This window comes from Ictidomys tridecemlineatus, chromosome 1, assembly GCF_052094955.1.
Source record: "Ictidomys tridecemlineatus isolate mIctTri1 chromosome 1, mIctTri1.hap1, whole genome shotgun sequence".
Lineage (NCBI taxonomy): Eukaryota > Metazoa > Chordata > Mammalia > Rodentia > Sciuridae > Ictidomys > Ictidomys tridecemlineatus.
The window spans coordinates 102,767,332-102,790,730 of NC_135477.1; the positions used below are offsets into that span (position 1 = coordinate 102,767,332).

At 36.0% G+C, this 23,399-nt stretch overlaps 1 protein-coding gene across 9 annotated transcripts in view; it reads right to left on the reverse strand.

Annotated features, from left to right (window-relative positions):
- Mctp1 (multiple C2 and transmembrane domain containing 1) overlaps nt 1-23,399 on the reverse strand; it is a 504,787-nt gene that overhangs the window by 66,828 nt on the left and 414,560 nt on the right. For all 9 annotated transcript variants that reach the window (XR_013437193.1, XM_078044996.1, XM_005326157.4 and 6 more), the window contains one exon: nt 6,147-6,200. Coding sequence is in view for 8 of the 9 variants with exons in the window: in XM_078044996.1 (XP_077901122.1) it covers nt 6,147-6,200 (54 nt within the window). In the remaining variant the exon portion in view is untranslated. The remainder of the gene's footprint in view (nt 1-6,146; nt 6,201-23,399) is intronic.

Consider the following 23,399-nt stretch of genomic DNA (forward strand, 5'->3'; position numbering starts at 1 on the left):
GCAGCTTAGCCAGACCCCATCTTAAAAATAAAGGAGGGAGCTGGGGATGTGGCTCAAGCGGTAGCGCGCTCCCTTGGCATACGTGCGGCCCGGGTTCGGTCCTCAGCACCACATACAAACAAAGATGTTGTGTCCGCCAAAAGCTAAAAAATAAAATATTAAAAAATTCTCTCTCTCTCACTCTCTCTTTAAGAAAAAAAATAAAAAATAAATAAACAAAGGAGGTAGGAGTTGTCCCTTTATACTTCTAAGTTGTGCTCATTTATTGTAGAGTGCCCCTAGGTTCAATCCCTAGCACCATCAAAACAACAACAACAACAACAACAAACAATGGTGGGACTGCAAATTGGTGCAACCACTCTGGAAAGTAGTAGGGAGATTCCTCAAAGAAAATAGGAATGGATCCATCTTTGACCCAATTACTCTTCCTGGTATATACCCAAAGGATTTAAAAATCAGCGTACTACAGTGACACAGACACATACAGACACATAGCAGCAAAATTCACAATAGCTAAGCTATAGAGCCAAACTAGGTGCCCTTCAATGTCTGAAGCAATTTGCCTCCATACTCCACCCCATGCCCCAGGAAGCCTGGGCTTAAGGAAAGATAAAGATGCCACATTTGAAGTCAGGAAATCTGGGTCTCAGTTATTCTGTCATTTATTGTCTGTGTCACCTGTGATACTCATTTTGGCTGAACAAGCTTCCCCTTGTTTTTATTTTATCTGTGATGCTGGGGACTAAACTCAGTGCCTTACACATTCTAGGTAAGTGCTTTACCACTGAGTTACACCCCTGGCCCCCAGGTGCCTTATTTAAAAAAAAAAAAAAGATGGTTACATTGGATTATATCTTGGGCCCCTCTAGTTTTATTATCCCTATGATTTGGGGTGAAGTAGAGAGTTTATACAAACTTGAGATCAGTAGGCTGTTAGCCCAGTGGGCTTAAGCACCACCACGTCCCCCAAAAAGGAATCCCCACCTTTTACTAATTTTATTCTTAATATTCTTTTCCAGATGGGAAAAATGAGAGGATAGAAATGACCCCTCAGACTCTCTGCCCAGCCACCCCTGGCTTCAGATCAAAAGTGGATAAAACAAGTGGGATATATTGATTTTACCAGCAATACAACTACTGTGCACTTCAGCTTATCTCTCTGCAATGAGATGCTTCTATCCAATAAAAGAACATGTTTAGGCAGATTGGCTTTCCTCTTTTGTTTACTGTAGGAAGGTTGTGACACAGCAACCATAAGTCCAAGGAACACAGATGGTTCCATTTTCACCTTACAGCATGGGGGGGGTCTATATGGTTGTGGTAGACAGAATTCTAAGATGGAGACCAAGATTCCTACCTCTTAGTCTATAAGTCATGTAGAATCCCCTATTCTTACGTTTGGGGATGGGTTCAGAAGTATAGTGGGTATAATGGGACAGTTACTCCCATGATTATGTTCCACAGCACAGCTGTCTTTAAGAAAGAGAGAAAGGGAGGTTATCACTGGGGTCTGGTCTAATCTGGTGAGCTAGCATCTTCTTGAAGGAGAGTTGAAGCATGGGAGAGATTCAACTCAACAAAGATCGTCCAAAGATAAATTTAAAGACAGAAGATCCCACAGAAATTGGCTAGGAGCAGAAAACAAGGGCTTTAGTTTTTCTACTGAATGCTACTAACAACCTAAATGAGTTTGGAAGTGAGTTTTCTCCAATAAGAACTCATTCTGTCATATTTTGAGGGGGAAAGCTTCAGCAGAGAGCCCAGTTGGCTGTGCCTGCACTTCTGACCTACTGAAACAAGATCTTAAAAATATAAGTGTTGCTTTACACCTCTAAGTTGTGCTCAGTTTTTATGCAGCTCTAGAAAAATGGATAAACAAATAGTATTCCAGTTAAATATAATTTAAAAAAATTTTAGGAAGTACTGTTTTTCTTGTTTGTTCTCTTTCTGCCTTTCTCCAAAGCCTTGATCCATTTCCCTATCATGTATCTTTTTTTTTCACTGAATATAACTGTAAAATGCAATTTTGTCAGATTAAAATCTTCTCTCATATCACTTAGAATTATCTCTTTCTCCCCCCACCCCACAGTTGATTTAAGATGCAGAGATGTATGAATGTTGGGTACATTATATACATGTTTCGGCTGGAGAATCAAACCAGAAAACACAGACTTCAAGAATCAAAGCAAACAATCTGTATATTTTGAAGGAACTCAGATATGTTTCATTCATTGCATCTAGTTATCTTGAAACATAGTAACCTTGACATAACCGTTGAAAAAAAGGAGAAGCAATGTAAGCATAAATGCCTGAACATTTTAATATCTTTTATCAATAAACATTACTAGAATGCCATGCATTTGAATTCATGCTTTTCCTGAGGGAAACCTGCATTCTGTCTTCTCTTCCTGATGTTGCAGCTGGATCCTATTACAAGGGTAGGATGCACCATGGGAAGCATGCCTAAACTTTTTAAACTACAGAAGGCAGATCTTCGTTAATTAGAGGTCTAGATTATGCAGAATGAGCACTGTATTATTACATATAATGTGGAGAAAAACACTATTACATGACTGTTCTTAACTCCACCTAGGTAATTTAGTTCAGCCTTATTTTCTTAGATATTCTGTTAACCACAAAGGCAAGATTTGGTGTCAGGTCAAAAATCACATCAAACTGAGGCTTTGTTGTTTTGACTGAGAGAACACTCTGTTACAAAGGGAACTGAATACACAGTATGATGTCTTTCTAACATTTAATTCAGAAAAAAAATGTCATCTGCAGCACGGCTTAACGTAGAGCTAATGTACTATGTTATGTATGATGCAGATAAGTGAAAATATTAACAAGTCAATGCTTCATAACTAAGACTCACCATTTAGAACTCATATTCTCTTTGTTAAAATTGTGAAATTGGATTAAGAGAGAAGCCACCTAATTTTAGATTCAAACAAATGTGGATAGTGGATTTTAGAATGAAGAATAAGTGTGTGGCCATCTGAATAATGATGAGATCTTTTAATAAAAAGGAAGAATTCAAGGAAAAATACTTAAAAGGTCATAATCTAGAAAAATTTCAAAATATGGAGATGCAGGTAATTCACAAGTTAGCTTTAACCAACTTCAACCAAAGCTTTCCCAGGTGCTAAAGTCAGCACTGAAGAAAAGCTATTACAAAGCAATTATGTGAAGTAATTGTAATCTTTGCTTCAACTTCTTATACCTGTGTCTTTGCCATGTATATAATTATGCTGAGGGAAAATACTCGAAGCTCAAATGAGATAAAGGACTTCAGTTTATGCCCGCATGGACCTTGTCAAGTAGCCAATGACTCGCCTTTCATTGTGAGTGACTAATATCAATGCTGGCTCTAAAGAAAGACACTTTTCATAATCGCCCAACAATCTGCTAAGTGAAAACATATGGATTGGCTTAGGCAAAGCCTGCCAGGGGTCTTTGCTGAATGGAAAACAGGTGCTCTCATTCTGTGCCACGTAATACCCCATTTACCCCCAAGTCCAAAGGTTATAGGACTAATAGCTGCCTCGTGGTAATCAGGGAAGCCAAGACACTAGCCCTGCTGAAACATCTGGGACATATTTTACATACTTGCAACATATGCTTCAGGTTCAATTAACATGAGGCTTTGGCACATTTATTAATCTTTTTTACTTTTATCCTATAAGAGGACCCACTGACCTGACCCCACTATTATACCATATGAGAAAACAGAGAAATAATGAGAGCTAGAGGTCAGTACCTGCTCGTATGGTGAAAAACACATTTGTTTTCTTATGAAATTCCATTACGCATGACTCTATACACAAACTTTAAATAGAGGAACCAATGAATTTTTTAAAGTAGGAAATTACCCTTCTCCCATTCAGACACACGGATAGCCAAGACTTAACAATGCAGGGCTGTGAGAGCCAGTCAAGGGATGGAAGCCAGTAAATGGAAACTTGCAGGATCCTTTCACGTTTCCATTTCTTATGGTACAAAAACTTTACATTTCAGGATGTCCACTCTAGGATTCTTTCCTCAATTATGCAAGAGCTTAAACATCTACTATAATTACTACATTTGATATTTTTGAAATAAAATTTTAATGTTGATATTGAATTATGGTTGAGAAAAAGAAAACCTATATGATGTCCAAATAAGGAATGCATTTAGGAAAAAAAAAGTCAGCTCACATTTTTTTTTTTCAGAAGGAAAACACCCTGTGTATTGGCACCCTGTACAGAAGAATACAGCTGAATTCATGCAGTAATCTAAGCACTCACTTTCAATCAACTTTGGTAACTAGATCTGAAAATGTGTTAGAACCAGGGTGTCAATTCCAGACAACCATATACTAGATTACGATAGATGCTACTCCAGAGATTTGGAGTTGTTTCCCCACTCGCATGTTCCACTTGACATCTATGTTTTGGTGAGCTGGTTAACTAGGTGTGTATTTGTTTCCCAAGCCTAACATCCTCTCTGTTGAAAAAAAAATGACCATAAAAAGGAAAGATTAGAGGTGTAGAATATCAACAAGCTGGCTAAAAATATATAGGGTGACTTCAAGCAGGGACATTGAAGTACTAGACTTCACCAAGGGTTTCCATTTATTAACATTTCTGGGGAAACGCCTGCTGCTGGGATGGATCTTTATGGTGGCTTTAATAATAAAGCAGCAACAAGCAAGGGGAAATGGCCATAAATGGATGGCAGCTCAGTGTTTATCAGCAGAGAAATGATGATTCAGAGCTGGCATGTTGAGTTAAAATACAATCTCTCTACAGCTCCACAACTGACCTTAACAATAAATCATATCATTTATTGCCAGAAGTGTATGTTCATGTTATTTAACATTAAAAACAAGCACATATGTGTTTTTTGCAGGAAGAAGATTTTGTTAGTTTATGTTTGATGATGTTGCTAATAACCGAATGATGTACAGAAGAAAAATTTCACATAAAAGCTCTGTCAAAAATGTTTGAAATAGCATTAGAAGGGAGAAGAGGGGAAAAGCCCGCATGAGTGTCTTTATTTTCTTTAAGCACTGAATATTATTCAGGAAAAGAGTCATTTGTGAAGTTAACTAATCTCTGTGATTTTTTTTTTTTGGACACCTCTAGTGCTTGCTTCCAAAACAAATTCTTGAGGACATACCTCTATATCTCTATTGGAACCAAAGGTCAAGGGCATAAATTGAGATACATTGTTTTTCTCCTTCAAAAAATTTCATTGCTTTACTATAACAGAAGTCAGATTCTGGTGAAAGTCAAAATCTGGCTTTATTTGCCAAACAATGTGCAAAGAAATAATGATATTCTCTCCCTGCCTCTGATTTCACCTTAAGACTTTGTAGGTTTTAGGTATAGAAATCACAGAGGTCATGATGTAACAAATGGCCATAGAAAGCTGTTCTTCCAATACCAGCCACAGCTGCAGTGGTGCAAGGTCATTCTAATTCTTCCCCCTAGCTGTCCCCTCTCCCCAGGGGACAACCAATCCAAGCAGTCCCAGAAACTAGCTGTTATTTACTGTAGTCAGCCTCCCCAAGCCCACCAGCAATTGAAGTAGGAGCCTCAGCCTGAATGGACTTCCCTGATGGAGGAGCCATGGGGTCATTCCAAATCTAGACAAGACCACTGGACACCAGGGTTATTTAAATGTCCTCTTGAGTGCTCCACACACGTGTTCTTTTGCTGAGCAATTCTTTGAAAATTACAGACGGCAATATCTATGCTCAACTCATGCAAGGCTGCTGATTTTTTCACTCCCCTCTTCCCCCAAAGCATAGAATCATTTGTAATACTCAAGATAGGACAAATTTTTGCCCTTCAAAAACAGTTGTCACTGCCGTTATCTTCACGAGAGCTATCAAGTTCCAGACAAGCTGAATTATTTTATTTTATTTTATTTTTTTTGTTCCTGGCAGAAAAATATTTGACCCAGCTCTGGACAAAAGCGAAGAGGATTTATAGCCCTCTCTCCCTCTTTGCAACATGCAGTGGCATTGTTAGGATGATAAACAGCACTGTCCAATTTTCTGGACTCAAACACTTCAACTCCTTTTTTAACTGTCTGTGAAAACAGTGTCATGTCTACATTTCCCCATCCCCAGGTACCCAAGTGCTGGGAAAGATAATTACCTTGTCATCTTTGTCATCTTCTTCTTCCTCGTCCTCTAGCATGTCCTCCACTACCTGCAGACAGAAACACAGTTGTTTTTGTGCTCCTAAAGGACAGAATTTTGTCCTGTCATTTTGAAGCTTTTGGAAATGAAAATTTTATTAACATTTGAAACACATGCACTGGAGAAGGAATGTTTGATCTAGAGATGGACATTAGAAAAAGGCTGTCTTTAATTGTTTAAAATCAGGTAACAGAAGCCCGGTCAAGGGAATCCTATTCATGCAAAATGTTTTGTGACAAAGAATTTGAAATATGTGTAAGGCAAACTAACATCAATTTGGAGGATGCTTTACATCAGGAAATCTCCTTTCTACCTATTCTGCTGTCAATATTAATCAGGCACTCTAAATTTAGAACTAGATAACTAAGCATGAAGCAGCTCTGTTATTTCTAATTTACTTTTTGCTAAACTCTTAGATTAAAAAAAATCTGTTAATCGATTCATGCTGATGGCCTATGGTGTAAAACTAAATGTCTTTTATAGTTCAAACTTCAATTCAGTTTTGTGGATTACCTGAATATTTCATTTTGGCTCTGTGATTTTACACAAAGATTATGAGGATAGTTAGTAAAAGAAATTTAGAAATGCATTCTATAATCAAATGTGCATAATATATGCACCTAACTCAGACAAGTGGATATGCATATGCACTTTTAATGCTCCTAATTCACCTATATTGGTAGAATGGAAGAGTCATTCTGGATTTGCCAAATAATTTTCGTTTTCTTTGGTCAATATATAACTGCCAGTATTAAGAATGGGATTTCATTAAAGTTTTTTTTTAATGACTTTATAGACTTACATAAACAAACACACGTGCACCCCAGGGAAATTAAAAACATAAAAAAATAAACCCTCTAGAGTTGAGATTCTTATTCAGGTAAGTTCCAACTTCTTGTATATAAGATTTTATATACTTTCTAAATTTTTATTGTGTTTTTTTTCCTAATCCAATCTGAGTATCTCTAAATAGTTAGCACATATTTGAGAACATTTCTCTCAAAGCTTGTAACTTTGGAAGATAAAGACAACTAGCCCTTCTTTTAGGAGACTTTTTGATATAAATAGGAATAGCTTATGAGTGAAAATTTCAATCACCAAGACAGTATTATGCAAAGATTGTATAAACTGAGATGACATATCTGAATTCTCAGTTATTCCTAATATTTTTCTGAAATATTCAAAAAGCATTCAGTGATTTAAAAAAAAAAACCCAAACACACACTTCTAGGTCTCATGAACCAATATAAAACTAAACTATTTAAAAAACTGTGAAATTATTTCTAATTTAATGTCATACATAACATCTTCTGTTCAACAGTAGGATTTTGTGGTCTTTCATTTTGACATCAGCACTTCAAAAGAATCATAGTAGCCCAACATACTTTTTCCAATGTATGTTGAGTGCTTATACAACTTTGGGAACATGTAAAGCAATTTGAATTGTGGTTGACCTAAACAGGAAATATGAACTCTTGATATTCTAACTATTTTCAGCCACTCCATAAGCATTTATTGTAAACCTCCTTAACCAAGGCACACAATTCTAGGTAATGTGAAAATACAAAGAGAAACAACACATAGGTACTTGTCTAGCCTCATATAGGCCCTATGGAATGTAAACGGCAGATAAGCCATCATACTAATTTTTAACTTTCTTTAACCTGAATTATGTGCATCACAAATATACAGACATTAGTAATGACAATGTGTAATTGAGGAGATATATGCCAGGCTATTCCTTATTGGGCTATTTGTGATGGAGGTTTAGAAAGGAAAAGAAGCCACAGTGTTTCAATGCATTGTGTTACATCAAGATTTCACCTAACCCTTGCCACATTTTTAAAAAAAAAATGATTATTTTCTACTTCTAATAAAATTATCTTTAGGTGCTGGATGTGGTGGCATGTACCTGTAATCCCAGTGACTTGAGAGGCTAAAGCAGGGAGATTGAAAATTTGAGACCAGCCCTAGCAACTTAGTGAGGTCCTAAGCAACTTAGTGAGACCTTGTCTCCATTAAAAAATAAAAGGGACTGGAGATGTAGCTCAGTGGTAAAGCACCTCTGGGTTCAATCCCCAAGTATATACACAAAAGAATTATCTTTAAAGTTTTGGATTTAAATGAAGGTTTTTTATTGCTAAAACTATCCATGCAGTCATATCAAATATGTCAAAGAAAATAAAATATTCTTTTACTCCTTTTATTCCTCTGACTAAACTCAAAAAGTATTATATATAACTAGTTATTAAAAATATATCATATACCTCCTCTTACAGTACTTAGCATCCTACTGCAGATACTACAAAGGCAGAATGGTGTCAAATTGTATCTAGCAGATTGCATAATAGGTGTTCAAGAAATATTTTTTGATCTAGTGGATAGATGACTGCATCATCCATCCTTCATATCTTGGAACACACTCTTTGGTAAAGTGCCTATCATTTATCTCACAAACCTAACTTAGCTCACTTCGAAAGAATTATACCTAATCAACTTAATAAAGGCAAATATTCAAAATGCTTTCAAACTTTTTCCTGGAAATATAACCCATGAATATTTAATCTTTAAGATCTGGGGATATCTACTAACGCCAAATTAATTTTTAAAAATTCCAAGTATGATTGAACCATAAAACAAACTACTAGCGTAATTTATACTCTTTGTAAATCAGCTGTGGCTCTTATGTTCAAGTATGAGTCAAAGAAGCCTACAGAATCAGGCTCTTCATTTGCAAAACCCAAACTGTTCTTTCCCTGCACAAGTGGGTAATTGGCTACGCACAATTGCTCCACAAATGTGCAGCCAGAACCACCCAATACAACCATTTGCTTTTACATTTGGCAGAAAAGTGTTGTGTTAGTGAGAGGCCTTTGTGTTGTGTTTTAGCGCTCTAGTGAGGGCTTTCCCCCTCCTCCAGTGCCTCCTTAATGTTATATCATGAACATCTAAAAGTGAGGATTTATAATACAGATAGTTTCCTGTTGATGTCTTTTAGCTGCTTCAGAATCCACTCCCCCCCCCCCCCGCGCCATTATATTTTTTTCAGGTGAAGCTTAAGTTGCCTTGAAATGGAGATGATAAAGCCCTGATCATCTGATTAAAGTCCAAGGAGATCATGTCTGTAGAGTGTTTAGCACAGTTCCTGTATCAAAAGAAGTTCTCAAAAATATTAGCTATTGATAAAATAACATCAAATTAATATTTTAACACTGATTTTTGGAAATTAAATTGCATCTTTTTTTTTTTAACCTGGGCAGAATATCTTTTGTTCTCAATGACAAAGTTCTGATTCATGTTTTCACTGAAAATAAGGAAAATACATACAGGCACAAGGAGAGGTTTGGGTAAAGATTCCAAATTAAAATGATGCTGCTTTTTTACAACTAGTGTTCAGGCTTTAGCGGCCTAGTGAAATGGACAGCTCTGAGAGCAAGAGTGTCTCAGAAGCTGAGCTTTAAGACTTGAGCTCCAGCCAAATGCAATGGACATAGAAATCACAAACTGTGTTTTAAAAAATAAACTGTGTAGGGCTGGGGATGTAGCTGAGTGGTAGAGTGCCTGCTTAGCTTGTGTGAGGCCCTGGGTTCAATCCCAGGACTGAGAAAGAAAACAAAAACAAAACAAACCTGTATATGTCACAGAAGTGCATTTAATGACTGCATAAAATGTAATCTTTCCCAGAGAACTGAAATAACACCTGCTACTTAAAAAGAGAGTACTGGAAGTTAACACTTAACTTAGGAAAACAAATAAAAATAAAGGAGACCTAGTCTCAAATTCAAGCCCTTTCCTCTTCAAATAAAACCAAATAAGAACTACATAGTTTTGTTTTCAAATATTGCAAGTCCAATTGCCCAAACATTTGTCAGCAATGATTTAATAACACACACACACACACACACACACACACACTTCCTTACAGGGGGAAAGATGAAAGGAATGACAAAAAATTCAGGTAGTAGAAAAGATACGTTTGCAAAGTTCAGGTTTTTTTGTTTTTTCTTAAAAGGGAATATCTCAGACCGGCTCTGGAATTCTCTTTCCAAATTATGCTTTCTGATACCTTGCTTGAAAGCAAGTAGTATTAATCAAACAAAGGAAGGGCACTAGGGAAATCAGAAAGATGTAATGCAAGCAGTTAAAAGTGACATGACCTTCTGTAATGTCGCTCGTCACAGACTTATATGCCACACACTGGAGGAAGGTCTTGAAAGAACAGATTCCTGGTACTATTCCTTGAATGTAATACTAATAAAGATGACATTTTAAAAAACACACATAGACAGCCCCAAATGCAGTGTGCCAGCTACATTACAGCCAAAGAATAAGCAGATAACATTATTTTAAAAAGCATAATATTTCTTCTTCCATATCCAATATTTACTGAACATTTGTCATTAAGATATAAAACATAATATGTAGCTATACGTTTAAGAATCTATTTCCAAAATGGAACAAAATTGCCTCTACAGAATATCTTTTATATAATTTTTTTTCTAATTTTGTAAGATTTAATTGTAATCCAACACAACTCTGTGATTTTCAAGGAGATAAAATGTTATTTGAATGAAAATGTGAATAATGATGTTGAAAATCTGAATGAAAATATGACAACATGTTTAGAATCATTCCATCAATGATATATACAGATGTGACCAGAGAAAGCAGTTAAAGGAACATCAACACAATAAAAGTATGATAAAAAGTGGATTCAGGTAAACTTTAGGATTAAAATCATAATGAAACAGTAGATAATAATTATTGCTTTTCAATATCAATTTAGGGTGCACATTTAGACTAAAGCGACCAGAGCAGGTTAAAAAGGTCCTTGGATAATTCTTAAAGTATTTTATATTCTGACTTTCCAGGAATATCATTTTTCTCTTATTCAAATTCACCTAAACAAAAAAGAACGAAAAGAATCTTTGTTATATTCATCTTGTTAAGATAAGAATTGAGTGATGTGAAGCCAAGCCCCCTCAAAACCCAGTGCTGAAACAAACTGGTTTCTTTTGTATTTCTACTTTTTTCCTTGAAAATAATCTTTGAATTAAATGGATGTTTTGCTCTGTTCAGAATGAACAGTTGCACAATTCAAATTGCTTTTCTAAAACACAGTCTATAAAAAAGCAACACATTTAAATTAAAGAAGAAATCATTGCTGTCCAGATGTGCAAATGCAAAGTTAAAATATTAAAGAAAATTGTCACAAAAGAAAGAAGTTTCATACTTAATTTCATATTCATAGAACATCCGAATGTGTACAGATGCTTATATTTGGATACATTACAAACTAAATGCCTGTTTCCACCATAGAGATATGGAAGAATTAGGGGAGAGTGGTACTCTTCAACATGATTTGGAGCTTATTGTATCATTGTGTGTCTACACCACACAGAGCACACATTTGCATGTCAGTGGATTTATTACAAGTGTAAGTACTGTTTGAAATTATGAAATGTCTGTGAATTGGGAAGATGCATAGAACCACTTAAATGATTTTGGATCATCTGAAGGTACCAGAGGTTGGGTTGAAGGCTTTTGTGGTCAATAAGATCATTATGGATGTACTTCTGCAGATATTTTTTTTTTTAAACAGACATCTGCTTCTCACAAGATTTTTGAGAAGTAACTTTTGCAAAATGAATGGTACAATTGAACTACACGTATAATCTAGTCCACATTTGTAAGAGTAATAATATTCATAAACAGATCTGGGATATACTGTTTTATCCAGTATATCGCAAAAGCAACTGCATGTATGATGGCTGCTTGGTCTGATTCACACTATTAAGGATTTGACCTTGAAGTATTTCAGCTACAGTAGTCATCAAGATAACTGAACTACTAGATGTAATAATAATTAGTGTGATAGTCTTTCCAGTGAGGCTGAATATATTGCAATACAAAAGAAGGCAGACTAAAAAGAAAAGCATTAGTACTTATTGCTAAAACACTTCCTGATTTTTACAGAGACACTCAAATACAATTATTTCTTCTTTCAGAATGCATTTCCTTGGCTCATTCTGGGAAGTGCCATGTTGTAATTTAGTCTGATTCTTAATAGGAAATGTGGCTTTAATGTGGCTATCAGATGACTTTTGATTCATGCCACTGATTACAGCCTGTATTCTGCATCATCAACAGCATTCTTATTTGCAGTATAATATGCTTTACTATAAGGTGCAAGGACACTAAATTTACTTCACTGGCCAAGAGTATGTAACCATTTATTTTCTTCAGTGTCAACTTAAAATGCAGAAAAACCCTTCCATTAAGAAAGGCTAAACAATAGCTAATATAAATTTTATAATCAGAATAAGCATCTTAAATGAATTTCTTTTCATATTTCCTTCTCAGTATTCTTAAATGTCTATTCTTAGACTTACACAAAGCACTGTGAACAGAAATCTAGTGTTTATTTGAACTCTGTCTCCATCTAAAGGCTTCCCAATGTATTGTATTTTTTGCTTGAAGGAAAAACCTAATCTTGGCATATTTAGTATATTACAAATTACTTTGGTTAAGTAGGAAAAAACAGGTCAGCTATTAACCTGTGGTGTGCTTTTAAAATAATGACGCTTTCTTAAAACTCTTGTCAGATATTAAAACAACTATACAAAATGCCAAAAAATTGAGTTGTTTAATGTGCTTTGTAAGTAAAATTAAAAGATAACTAGACATTCCAAACCTATTTTATAAAAGTTAATGTTTTTAAAGCAAAATGCTTTTATTTATGAAGAACGAACAGTTCAAATAAAAATTTCTTCCTTAAGCCTCTATGTATGAAGCCAAATTTCCATTTGAGAACCACAGCTTTTTAACAAAAAATGTACAAGTTAAAATGTTTCAAATTGAGAACAACTTTAGAAACTTTTACATTATAAGGTGTCTAATGAAAGCTTTGCATTATTTATTTAATGCGTTTTCTGCAGTGCAAGAAAAGGGACTGCTGTGATCTCTGTAGGAGTCCATGTTCTGCTAAGGTCTTGTATATGTCTTTTGCTCTAACCTCATCAGACACATTTGGGAGTATTAAAGCTGCAATAGGTGAGAAATTCTTTTTCAGGTAAAGGCACAGCACATGTTCTACAGGTAAATACTACACTTTGGGGATATTGGGGATCTTTAAAGAATTTTGAAAACAAACATTTATCTTGGAGATTAATATTAGCACACTTTGGAGCATACTAATCTGTTAAGTCGGATTCATTTTTAATGAAAATTCACAGCAACCCCCCATTTTAAGCAATATGTTGGGGGGTGTGGAGGGGGTAAGTGGAATGTGTGTTCATTCACAGAGAAACATTCTGACATTAAATTGAATTTTTCCACTTAAAATGTTGAGATATAAGAATGTTATGTCAGAAAATTTAACTTTCAAAATTGAGCATTTTAATGTCAAAAAATCAAGAGGGACTTCAGTTATTTGCTTATGTCTTTTCTAAAAAAGTAGTGATAAAATATAAGTTTATTGAGGATAGTATTCACAAAAGAAAGAAAGCTCTAGTGGGTTTGGACCTGCATTTGGACTGGAAAAAATGTCTGTGGTTAATGGTAGCATAAAAGCCTGAATGAAAAGAAAGTTCAGGAAACCCACACAATCCCATACAATGGTTATAGCATGAGCTTTCCATAATATTACACAGAGCTCTTTCTACGGTCTCACAAAAGCCAGCCTGGTCCACTTATCATTTCTGCTTTATGTAGTGTACTGTGTGATTGCTAAATTAGTGCATAATGCATTTATAATATTTATAGTACCAACATTTAGTTAAATAACCTTTATGTAAGATTTATGTTGATTTTTTTTTATTTCTCATTTAATGGCAAATTATGAAGAGCATGTTTCATAAAGATAATTCTCCATTTAAATTCATCAGTCCATTAAATATTAAAATTATGTTTCTGATGCAATCGAGAACAAATTTGTCCAGCTTCAGTGATTATTTGCACTCATAAAAATTAGGCTTGATTAATAAAATTTAAATGCTTGATTAAGTTGACATTTTCATGTCCCATTCTGATTTATTAAAATTAGTCCCTATCTCCAGGCCTGGTATGCCAGTGTGGGATTATCTTCTCCTTTCTCTTACCTAAAACATCCTGAGTGAGGCTGTTAGGAAAGAGTATTTTGCTATGAGGCTCAATGAGTTTTTTAGGGAAATATCCTACTCTGGCCATGTGCTTCCTACCTTTGGTTTTCTGCACTGGGCATGGTGAAAATATGTTTCTTTCATGTATCTATGGATTAACATTTAACATTTAAGGTATTTCTGTAAAATTCAACTTCTAACAAGCTTTCATCTGTCGAAGATTGCTTTTGCTCAAATTTCTTCATTTTTTTTTTATTGGTAAAAATATAGATTTTTATTTTTGTGAGACTTCCATATACATAGCAAGGGAATTCTGGACACAGGAAATCTTAGTGTGGCAGTGCTTCTGTCTTTGTCTATAATCTTAAAACTAACAAGAATCACAAATGACCAAGGGAAACCATTCTTTTCAATAGGACTGAGACAGAAAGTCTTCCTGAGAACAAGTGACTTATCTAACATCTAAACCCACATGATACCCACACTGGCTTATACTTGTCATGGTATGATGTTCAATTGTCATTTATTGAGCAGTTACCACATGCTTAACACATGGGGTTGACTCTTAAATTCGCAGAAGACCCCAACAAGGTAGCTAGTATCCCCATTGCAATGGTGAGGAAATTGAGGCTTAAGGGAATTAATAAATTTGTATAGCTAACAAGTAGAAGATTTGGAATTTAATCCCATGTCTTCCTAATTTCAAAGTTTGGGCTCTTAATGTTTACTATCTGGAAAGGTACAGGAGTAACACTTGTTTTTTAAGTTATTTTTGCTATTGCCCAGGGGAGTAAAACTCATTTCAAAATTCTGTACAGGTGAACTGACTCTCTTGTTTAAGCAATGCTGCTAGAACATTGGTTTATTTTTAAAGTAAGTGACACTGTGTAGTAGTTATTTTCTTTTTCTTGCATGATGAAATAAGTTCAGTAACAAATGACAGATAATGCCCTCAAAGGTGTATTTTAGTTTGGCCACTGAAACATACAGTTCTAACACTATGTATAGGATAGTGAAAGGGCCTTAAAGTTGTACACTCTTGACAAATGTATCTTATACAATGTTCAACAAAACAAACAAAACTCTCAGGGTTACGGGACCCTTAATAATAGTTCTGATTTACAAATGTTTTACACAAGTAGATAAAGATATATTATTTAGTCTCCAGTTTTGTTGATGGAAATCTGGCAATTTCTTGTCACTGTTCTGAATGAGGGACAAGTCTCCACAAATATATACAAAATATATATATAAAAAATATAAAAATAATATGTATAAAATACATAGAAAATATATAAATAAAACAATATATAGTATATTTATAAAATATGAAAATAAAATAATATATATAAAAATAAAATATATACATAAAATATAAAATGTCCTGCCAACACCACCCACCTTACAAGCATGATGATCAAGACTGGCAATGCAAACTAGTCACCAGTCATGAATTACCAGTTACAACAGAAAGTACTTGCTTTTGGTCTTTGATCCTATTTCCCTTCACCACAGCATTTCTAGTAGTTTGGTGTTTAACAAAAAGACAGTGCAAAATCATTTGGAAAGAAGAAACAGAAGATCACCAGAAATAGGTAGGATGACATATCTACCTGACACCAAACCAGTGGGTATCCTTTTCTTCTCTCTAAAGTCATACTCCTCAGCTATAGAAATGACAGAATTGTGGGGGCAGAACTTTTGCAAGAACAGAGGTGAGAAAACCATTTGGCTGACATGAAGGTAGATACTTGAGTTGTATACTCTGGAGAACCACAAGGCGATGAATTCACTGGATGTATAGAAGGCTTTGAGGGGAATTTAGGGAGTTGAGATTTCAATGACTGTCTGGGGCTCCAGGGGTTAATTGGGATCAAGAGAAAAATCAGCCATTTATGGAATCACATTTTCAGTTGGAAGTGGCCAAAAAAATTAATCCAGTGGAAAAGGAGCTAGGTTTCAATGAAGAAATCCTCTGTAAAAACTGAAAGTACCTTTTTGCTTTGTTATATTCTCATATGCATTTCAGGAAAATCTGAGCAAGGTGGGAAAAACTCAGGAAGACAGTTGGGGAATAAAATATGAGAGTAACCAGGAATATCTTCTAAGGAAAATACCATTAACTTTAAACTCTGGGTGTCTCCTTTGAGTTCTAATAGATCTAAAGCAAGAATTGCACCTTCCATTGAAGAGATCTTTAGAAAATTGACTTTTAAAAATAGAAGTGTTTTTCTTTACATTTTTTTTCTATATGAACTGACATGTCATGTACAGCTTACGATCATCTTCTACCATGCTACCATTTGATCTTTCCAATTTTAAGTTTAGCCACAGAGAGCAAAAGGACAGCTATAAACTCAAGAAGTATTAAAGGTAAACATGGAATACAAGTGAAAGGCACAGACAGGAGCAGGAGTAAAGTGAGAACTGGGGCAACAGATAGCCCTTCTTTCCTTAGATATGTAGTTCGCATAGTACTTACTATATTCAGATATTTAAGGTTTTTTTTTTCTTTCCTCACTAGGTCATAAACTCTCCTAGGCACAGAGTATGTCTTAATCATCTTTCTTGGGACAATAGTATGGTTAGGGCTGTTAAATGTTCAATAATTTTCTTTTGTTGACCAGAAATAATGGTACATAAAAATTAGACAGTTTTTGATTTGAAAAGAAATATCAGACTAAAATATTTATTCAACCTTTTTTTGAGCAATAATTATGCTGCTATGTGTAAGAAATCTTGCTGTACTGGGATTAGATACATAAATGGAACATACGATTACAATAATAACAGGCTGGTGAGAAAGACCCACGGTGAGCCAATTATCATAATACTGTGAGAATCCTGTGCTTTTTATTATTATGGTTTCTCTCTAATTTGGTCTTGAGGTCTCCCTCAAGAGAGGCCATGAGGTACTCTACCCATTGCTAGACTGGCTCTGCTGAGGAAAATTGTATTAGACATAGGTTCAGCAAAGAAGTATGAGGTTCAGGTGTGTCAGTCAGATGAGATATAAATAAAAATGCATGAGACAGAAGAAATTCCTTACTTACAAGTCCCAGAGAGGTAGGATACCAAGTTGAGATTGAGAGACATCTGGAGATGTCAGGGAGCCAACCAGTGGGTGGGGCACGTGAGAGGAGGAGAGGACTTGTGGGACTGTGACTTTATTAGGGCCCTTGGGCATTATCCTGGGCTAGTTTAAAGAAAACACATGCAAAGTTGGGAACTTATTTATGTTATTCTGGTGTTAACCATTAGATTTTACATGTCAGCAACTGTGGGGCATGTTACACTTTGGGTCAGTGGTTTGAGAAATAAGGGGGCTATATTACAAACAATTATACAATAGAGGAAATTCAAACTAGCCAAAGGTGATGGGATACCACTGGGTTTCAGATAACTTAAGTCATTTCCATAAACAGATGCTTAGCAGCAACTATATAAATAAATTTATGACAGAGAGAAAAAAGGGGACTTAGAGGGGCAGGCCTGCTTAAAATCCTAGAGTCTAAGTTCACAGGGTTGACTTGTAAGGGGTAAACATGAGCAGGCAAGGCAGCCCTCCAGAAGAAATGATATGAGTGACTTGCCAGGTATCCATGCATCAAATGCTAAAACTTCAGTAATTGATAAATTGACATTAACTACCCAAAACCTTCGAAATGCATATAATTTTTTTGCTAAAATTCTTTAAGGATCTTGTCAAAGGGCCTTATCAAAATGGTGCCCAAAGATTTGTTTAGGGTTTTTCTTATAGCATTATTTGAAACATTTGACACAAACATTTCTAAATAGTGTTTAATAAAGAAAAAAATATAATATTCATACAGCAAAAACTATGAACCCTTAAAAATCAGGTGTTTGAAGGTTTTCCAGCAACGTGAGGAATGCTTCTAGATATACAGTAGACTATAAATGCAAATAAGCTAACAGTGGGTTCAGTGTAATTTATTTTTGAAACAAAATATGTGCAATAAGCAGGAAATATAAATTTACACTTGTAAATATAATTTTAAGAAAAGAGTAGAAGGTATATAGAGAGTTATACAATAGTTGGTTTGGGAAACTACAAATACATTGTTATCTCCTTTTCTTGCTGCATCTTGAACCAACCCACCCAAAGTCTTTCTCTTCAGAATTTAAGGAACCATCATCTGTCAAAGTTCCTCTTTTTCACCAGGGTAAAAGCCCCCCTCCAACTCCATTCTTCAGTGGTGGAGCCCCTACCCCCATGGCTGGGCCACCATCTGCTCATGGTCAAAAACCAACTTCTATGTGAATAATGCACATGGTACAGCTGGAGAGGGAGCACCACAGCCATCCAGAGCAAAGCACATTGGGAAGAATCTGGTCTTAGCCAGGACTATAGCTTCCCTGAATGTGTTGTGTCTTTGCCAAGCCCACTGCTGCTGCACAGCCACATAATCTGCACTCAGTCCTCAAGCCCTTCATGTGCTGTGCCAGTGGCAAGGACTTCCAAGTACTTCAGCCATGCTGTATGTCAGTCTACAGTGCTCATATGGCTTTCAAGACTGCATGGAGCGGATAGCGCACAGGTACCTCCATCAAGTTCACTTGTGCCCTGCCCTGCTGGGCTACCAACTTCTGTTCCACATAGAACATTCCCATCCGATCTCATTGGCTCTGCAGATATGATGACTTTACCCTTGCCTCAGTTTCCCCATCCATCCAAAGAGAGAAGTATCATTCCTTCCTCCCTCCCTTTCCATCTGAGTCTTGAAGACCAAGTGGTTGCCATCCTTGGGCCTGTGGGATGGGTCAATAGGAGAGGAAGAGATCACATGTCTGGATGCCAGTCAGTACTGCAGTCTGGTCCAACTCTGCTGCAAGTGGCATCACCTCTCTGTGCCTTGGATTCTTGCTTTCTCTAGTTGTGAACAATCACTAGTTAACTGAGGTGACAAAAGAACGAGGGGCATATTCTGACTCACTTGTGTTTCTCCTCACTTTGGGTGATGCTCCCACTGTTTGTTCCATAAACATTGTGCACTCCAAAACAAATGCACACAAAAATAATTGTGATGGAATAAAAGGGAAGTAAACTGAAGCTCTGGTTTTGATATGGTTTTCTCACAAGGGGTATGTCTTGCTTAAAGATGTTGGGGGACCACCAAAATAGCACAATGATGCAATGAGAGTTTTATTTCAGATCTGTAGGTAAGAATGCAGGTAAGAATCCAAGGTGCATTGGGATAAAGTTGCCAGATAATCTAGGAATCCTATTAAAATGAAATTTCAAACATGTAATCAATATTATTTAATGTAAGTATTTCATAATGCTACCTGAAATTTCAATTTAATATCTTTGGCTTTTTTTGTTTTGTTTTTGTGCTAAAAATCCAAACTTGGTATGAATTTATTGAGCTTTAGGGCAGGAATTTGGGGAACTCTGAAAAGTAGAAGGCCTGGTCATTCTATGAGAAGGAAGGGATGGTAGGTAGCATGGTAGTGAGATTGGGCCTCTGGATGAGCATAGAAAATGGGTAAATCCTATTGGTCGGTGTCCAGATCCCAATGAGGTGATGGTCATCAATTTGTTAGGACACTATTCTCTACAGTGAGTGACTAGGTAGTAAGACTAAGCAACTGGTGAAAATCCTTGAGAGGGGCTATGGGGGATAAACCTTTCAACTGACATCTAACTAGCTGTTGCTTATGACTTCTTTATGCTAGTGATTGTGTTTGGAAAACTAAAGGTCTGGTTCTTTTCATGGTCCTCCTCAGATTTTTACAAGCTGGTGACCTTCTGAAAAAATTGAGAAAATTGCTGTTGAAATAAGCACGAAGAAGAAAAGAGTAATCACCCATTTTTAGATGTGTTTACAGGCTGTATGACTCAGTGCTGCTTCTGTTAAGATCACTGAGTATGTGGTCTTTTTTGGTACTGAGATGCAAACATAGGAGACTCATGATCTATGCTACTTTCAGTGAATGATAAAACACTTATTGAAGTAGCAAGGGTCTAACTGTAACATTCAGAGTGCTTTTGTATAGGAGTCCTCTTCTGTCTCAGCTTGGCTTTGGTCAATCTCTTTTGATCCTTTTAGGAATAGTTCACTTTTTTAATGTCCATATATTCAAATTCTACTGTGGACTTCTTTGGAACTAAAAGCACTGGCTTGAAAAAAAAAAGTTGATGTGTTTGATTGACAGGGATTCAGGTCAAAAACCAGATGTTTCTTTGGCAGAATTTCCTAAATTTCCCAACAATAGCATTTATGGTGGAAAAATCATTATTTTTTGCTTATCAGCTTCATTTGTAGAGATAATTGCTCTGAGACTAAATGGACCCAACCCAACAAAAAACAATATTAAGTACTATTCTAAAGAGGAAATGAGGAATCAAATGCTTTGTCATTAGGGTGAGCTAACTACACATTTCGGTATTTACCAAAGTGTTTTAGCAAGGCAGACTTTGTCTCAATTTGTGTCACAGTCATATCATGAGTCAGAATGATTTCATTGATCTGCCCCACTCTTCTGTCTTTTAATGCTGCCATTGATTAGGCAACTGAGACTGTTGTGTAGGAGGAATATCATGACAGTATGAATGAATGTTCTTTTAAAGTAGAATTTAAAAACACTGCTTGAAGAATTTCTGTATGTCAAAGAAATTCAAAGACTTTCTTTCCTAATGTGAAAGATTCTCAGCTTTGATTTACTTCTTTATGCTCACCCGGGTAGATGGAAGGTCATTCTCCAGGCCACAAGTGCTTTTGAAATTAATGGGGGGGGGTGCATCTGAGCTAGAACAGATGTCCAGCACTCTTTCATGAGAATTCATGGGGTTCCTCATAGGAAGGAGTCTCGGGACACTTGAGGTTCTGTTTAAAGCTCTGGACACTTAGAAAGTGTCCCTTGGGAAAGACATGCCCAAGTATGTACCACAAAAAAATAGCCTGGGGCTTCAGAAAAGGGAAGAACTGGGTTAACATTTCTCTATTCTGTGGTGGTCCTTATTTATCCTTTTTCATTTTAAATTTCTTCATTTTTAAAATGGGGAGAAAACCACTTAGAATTATTTACTTCATATTATTGTTGTACAGAATAAAAAGAGATTTATGTTTCTTAGCAGGATATTTTATACATAGAAATTGCTTAATAAATATCAGCTCAGTTTCCTGAATGAATAGTAACTAAGTTAAGGTGGGTGGGCTAGGAAAAATGAATGTTTGTCATCAATATGACTGCTTGAAGGTAGAGATTGTGCTGCTGTTTTTTTCTGTAAGTTATGGGAGAAACTTGCCCAGGAGAAGTGGGGTGTACCAAAATATAGTCAGAAGAGAAAATGTAATCGACTCGTGATTAAGAGCATAAACTTTAGACAGATGAATTGGCCCTGTTTCTGTGTATGTAAAATAGAAATAATGATACCTACAGAGTGTTTAATAGGCCCCTGGTTTGCTTGACCAGCCTATTTCCTTCAATCTCTGAGACTCAAGTCCATTTTCTTAAGGAAGGGCTCTTATAGCCATGCTTATTTCTCATGAGCAGGTTCCCTTAATTGCCACAAATAAAAGGACAAAGGGGTTCACCTGACTTAGGAGGACTTAAACCATTGACTGGGCTGGCACATTCAGCCTAAAAGAGAACTCCTCCTAAAAGAAGACTAAATGACATGATGAACATAAAGTGCTTCACATGGCACCCAAGGTGTAATGAGGGCTCAGTAATTTTTAAATCCAAAGTAAAGACCATTTCCTGGTATCTGTTCTATCTAAACTTTTTTGTCTACAGTACCTATAATTTGGCTGGTTGGCATAAGCCTAATAGGCAGTGCAGGGGAGATTTTTTCTCCAGGTGTTGGAGTGACAGCTCAAACCAAGAGAAGGATGACATTTCTAACTTTATATCCCTTTCATGCCAGGGACATTTCTGAGTGAAACTTGTATTAAACAGTTTTCCCAGGAAAAGCCTAACAATTCTCATGCTAGAAATTTTAATGTCAGGGTCCCAGCCTAGGTAGATTCAGACCTAGGAGTGCTTATTTTTAACAAGTCCAACTGGAAAACAGTGGAAGTGAAATATCATTTTAAACACACAACTTTCTCATGAGCACCCTGAGTCAACAGCTTTAGCCTCAGCAATGGCTAGCCACTTATCTTGTCTTTTACAGGTTCAGTTTGTTAAATGCAGCAAAACTTCTTCAGTAAGGATCCTATCTTTTATGTTTTCTCATTAAACTCGAACAGGCACCATGGGGTGGGAGAAAGGTGACAGTTTCAGCTCCTGTGATCTTAAGGATATCCAAGAGAGGAAAGGCTTTCCTAATGAACAATAAACACACAAGGAAACCTTCTCCTATTGTGGTTATAATTTCAACTATCAATCAATATGTTGAGGACAGAATTTTTATCCATTTATGTACTTTTCATCTTTCACATGTGTTTATTTTCTTTTTTCAACTTCTTAGGTCATGGAAATATTATTTCCTTTTTTCAATACAGATCTGAAGGTCATTTTGACTTGTTTTTCTTTTATAGTTTTCATCCTAATTAAATTTGCTCAGTTGAATTTACAGATATGTATATTTTTCATGACAGAATCCCCATCCTCACAATATAGCAAGTTTCCTGTTTGGGGGTTAGCTAACAATGTGATTAATGCTTCTCAGAGATCTTGTAAAGTTTATACATATGCTGAAAGATTCTGCAAAATTCTGGGCCACCAATAAGAGCCTAGAGAAATACCATTCTTCTAGGGCTATGCACAATGTAGAAGTCATTAAGTCAGCATAGCAACCCCTACAAACACTTTCCCTTAATTTGTGCATGCATGTGCATATGTGTGTGTATGCACACACACACATAATCTGTACCCAGCAAAGTATAATCCAGGTTTCTATTCAAAAGGAGCAACCAGTTCAAATGCACAGCTGGGTATGCCAGAAAACACATAATTAGACAAATTGGATTTAAGAGTTACGTAAGGTCTCAACTGAGCCAGTGAATAAGAAGCTGAATGAAACGTTGTGATTGCTGCTCTGGTGCCTGGAAAGAACAGAATATGTGGATATGTGTGTTTTGGGCAAATAAAAGGCAATTACTGGGAGTTATGGAGTGTGGTTGGCATTCCATGAGATTTAG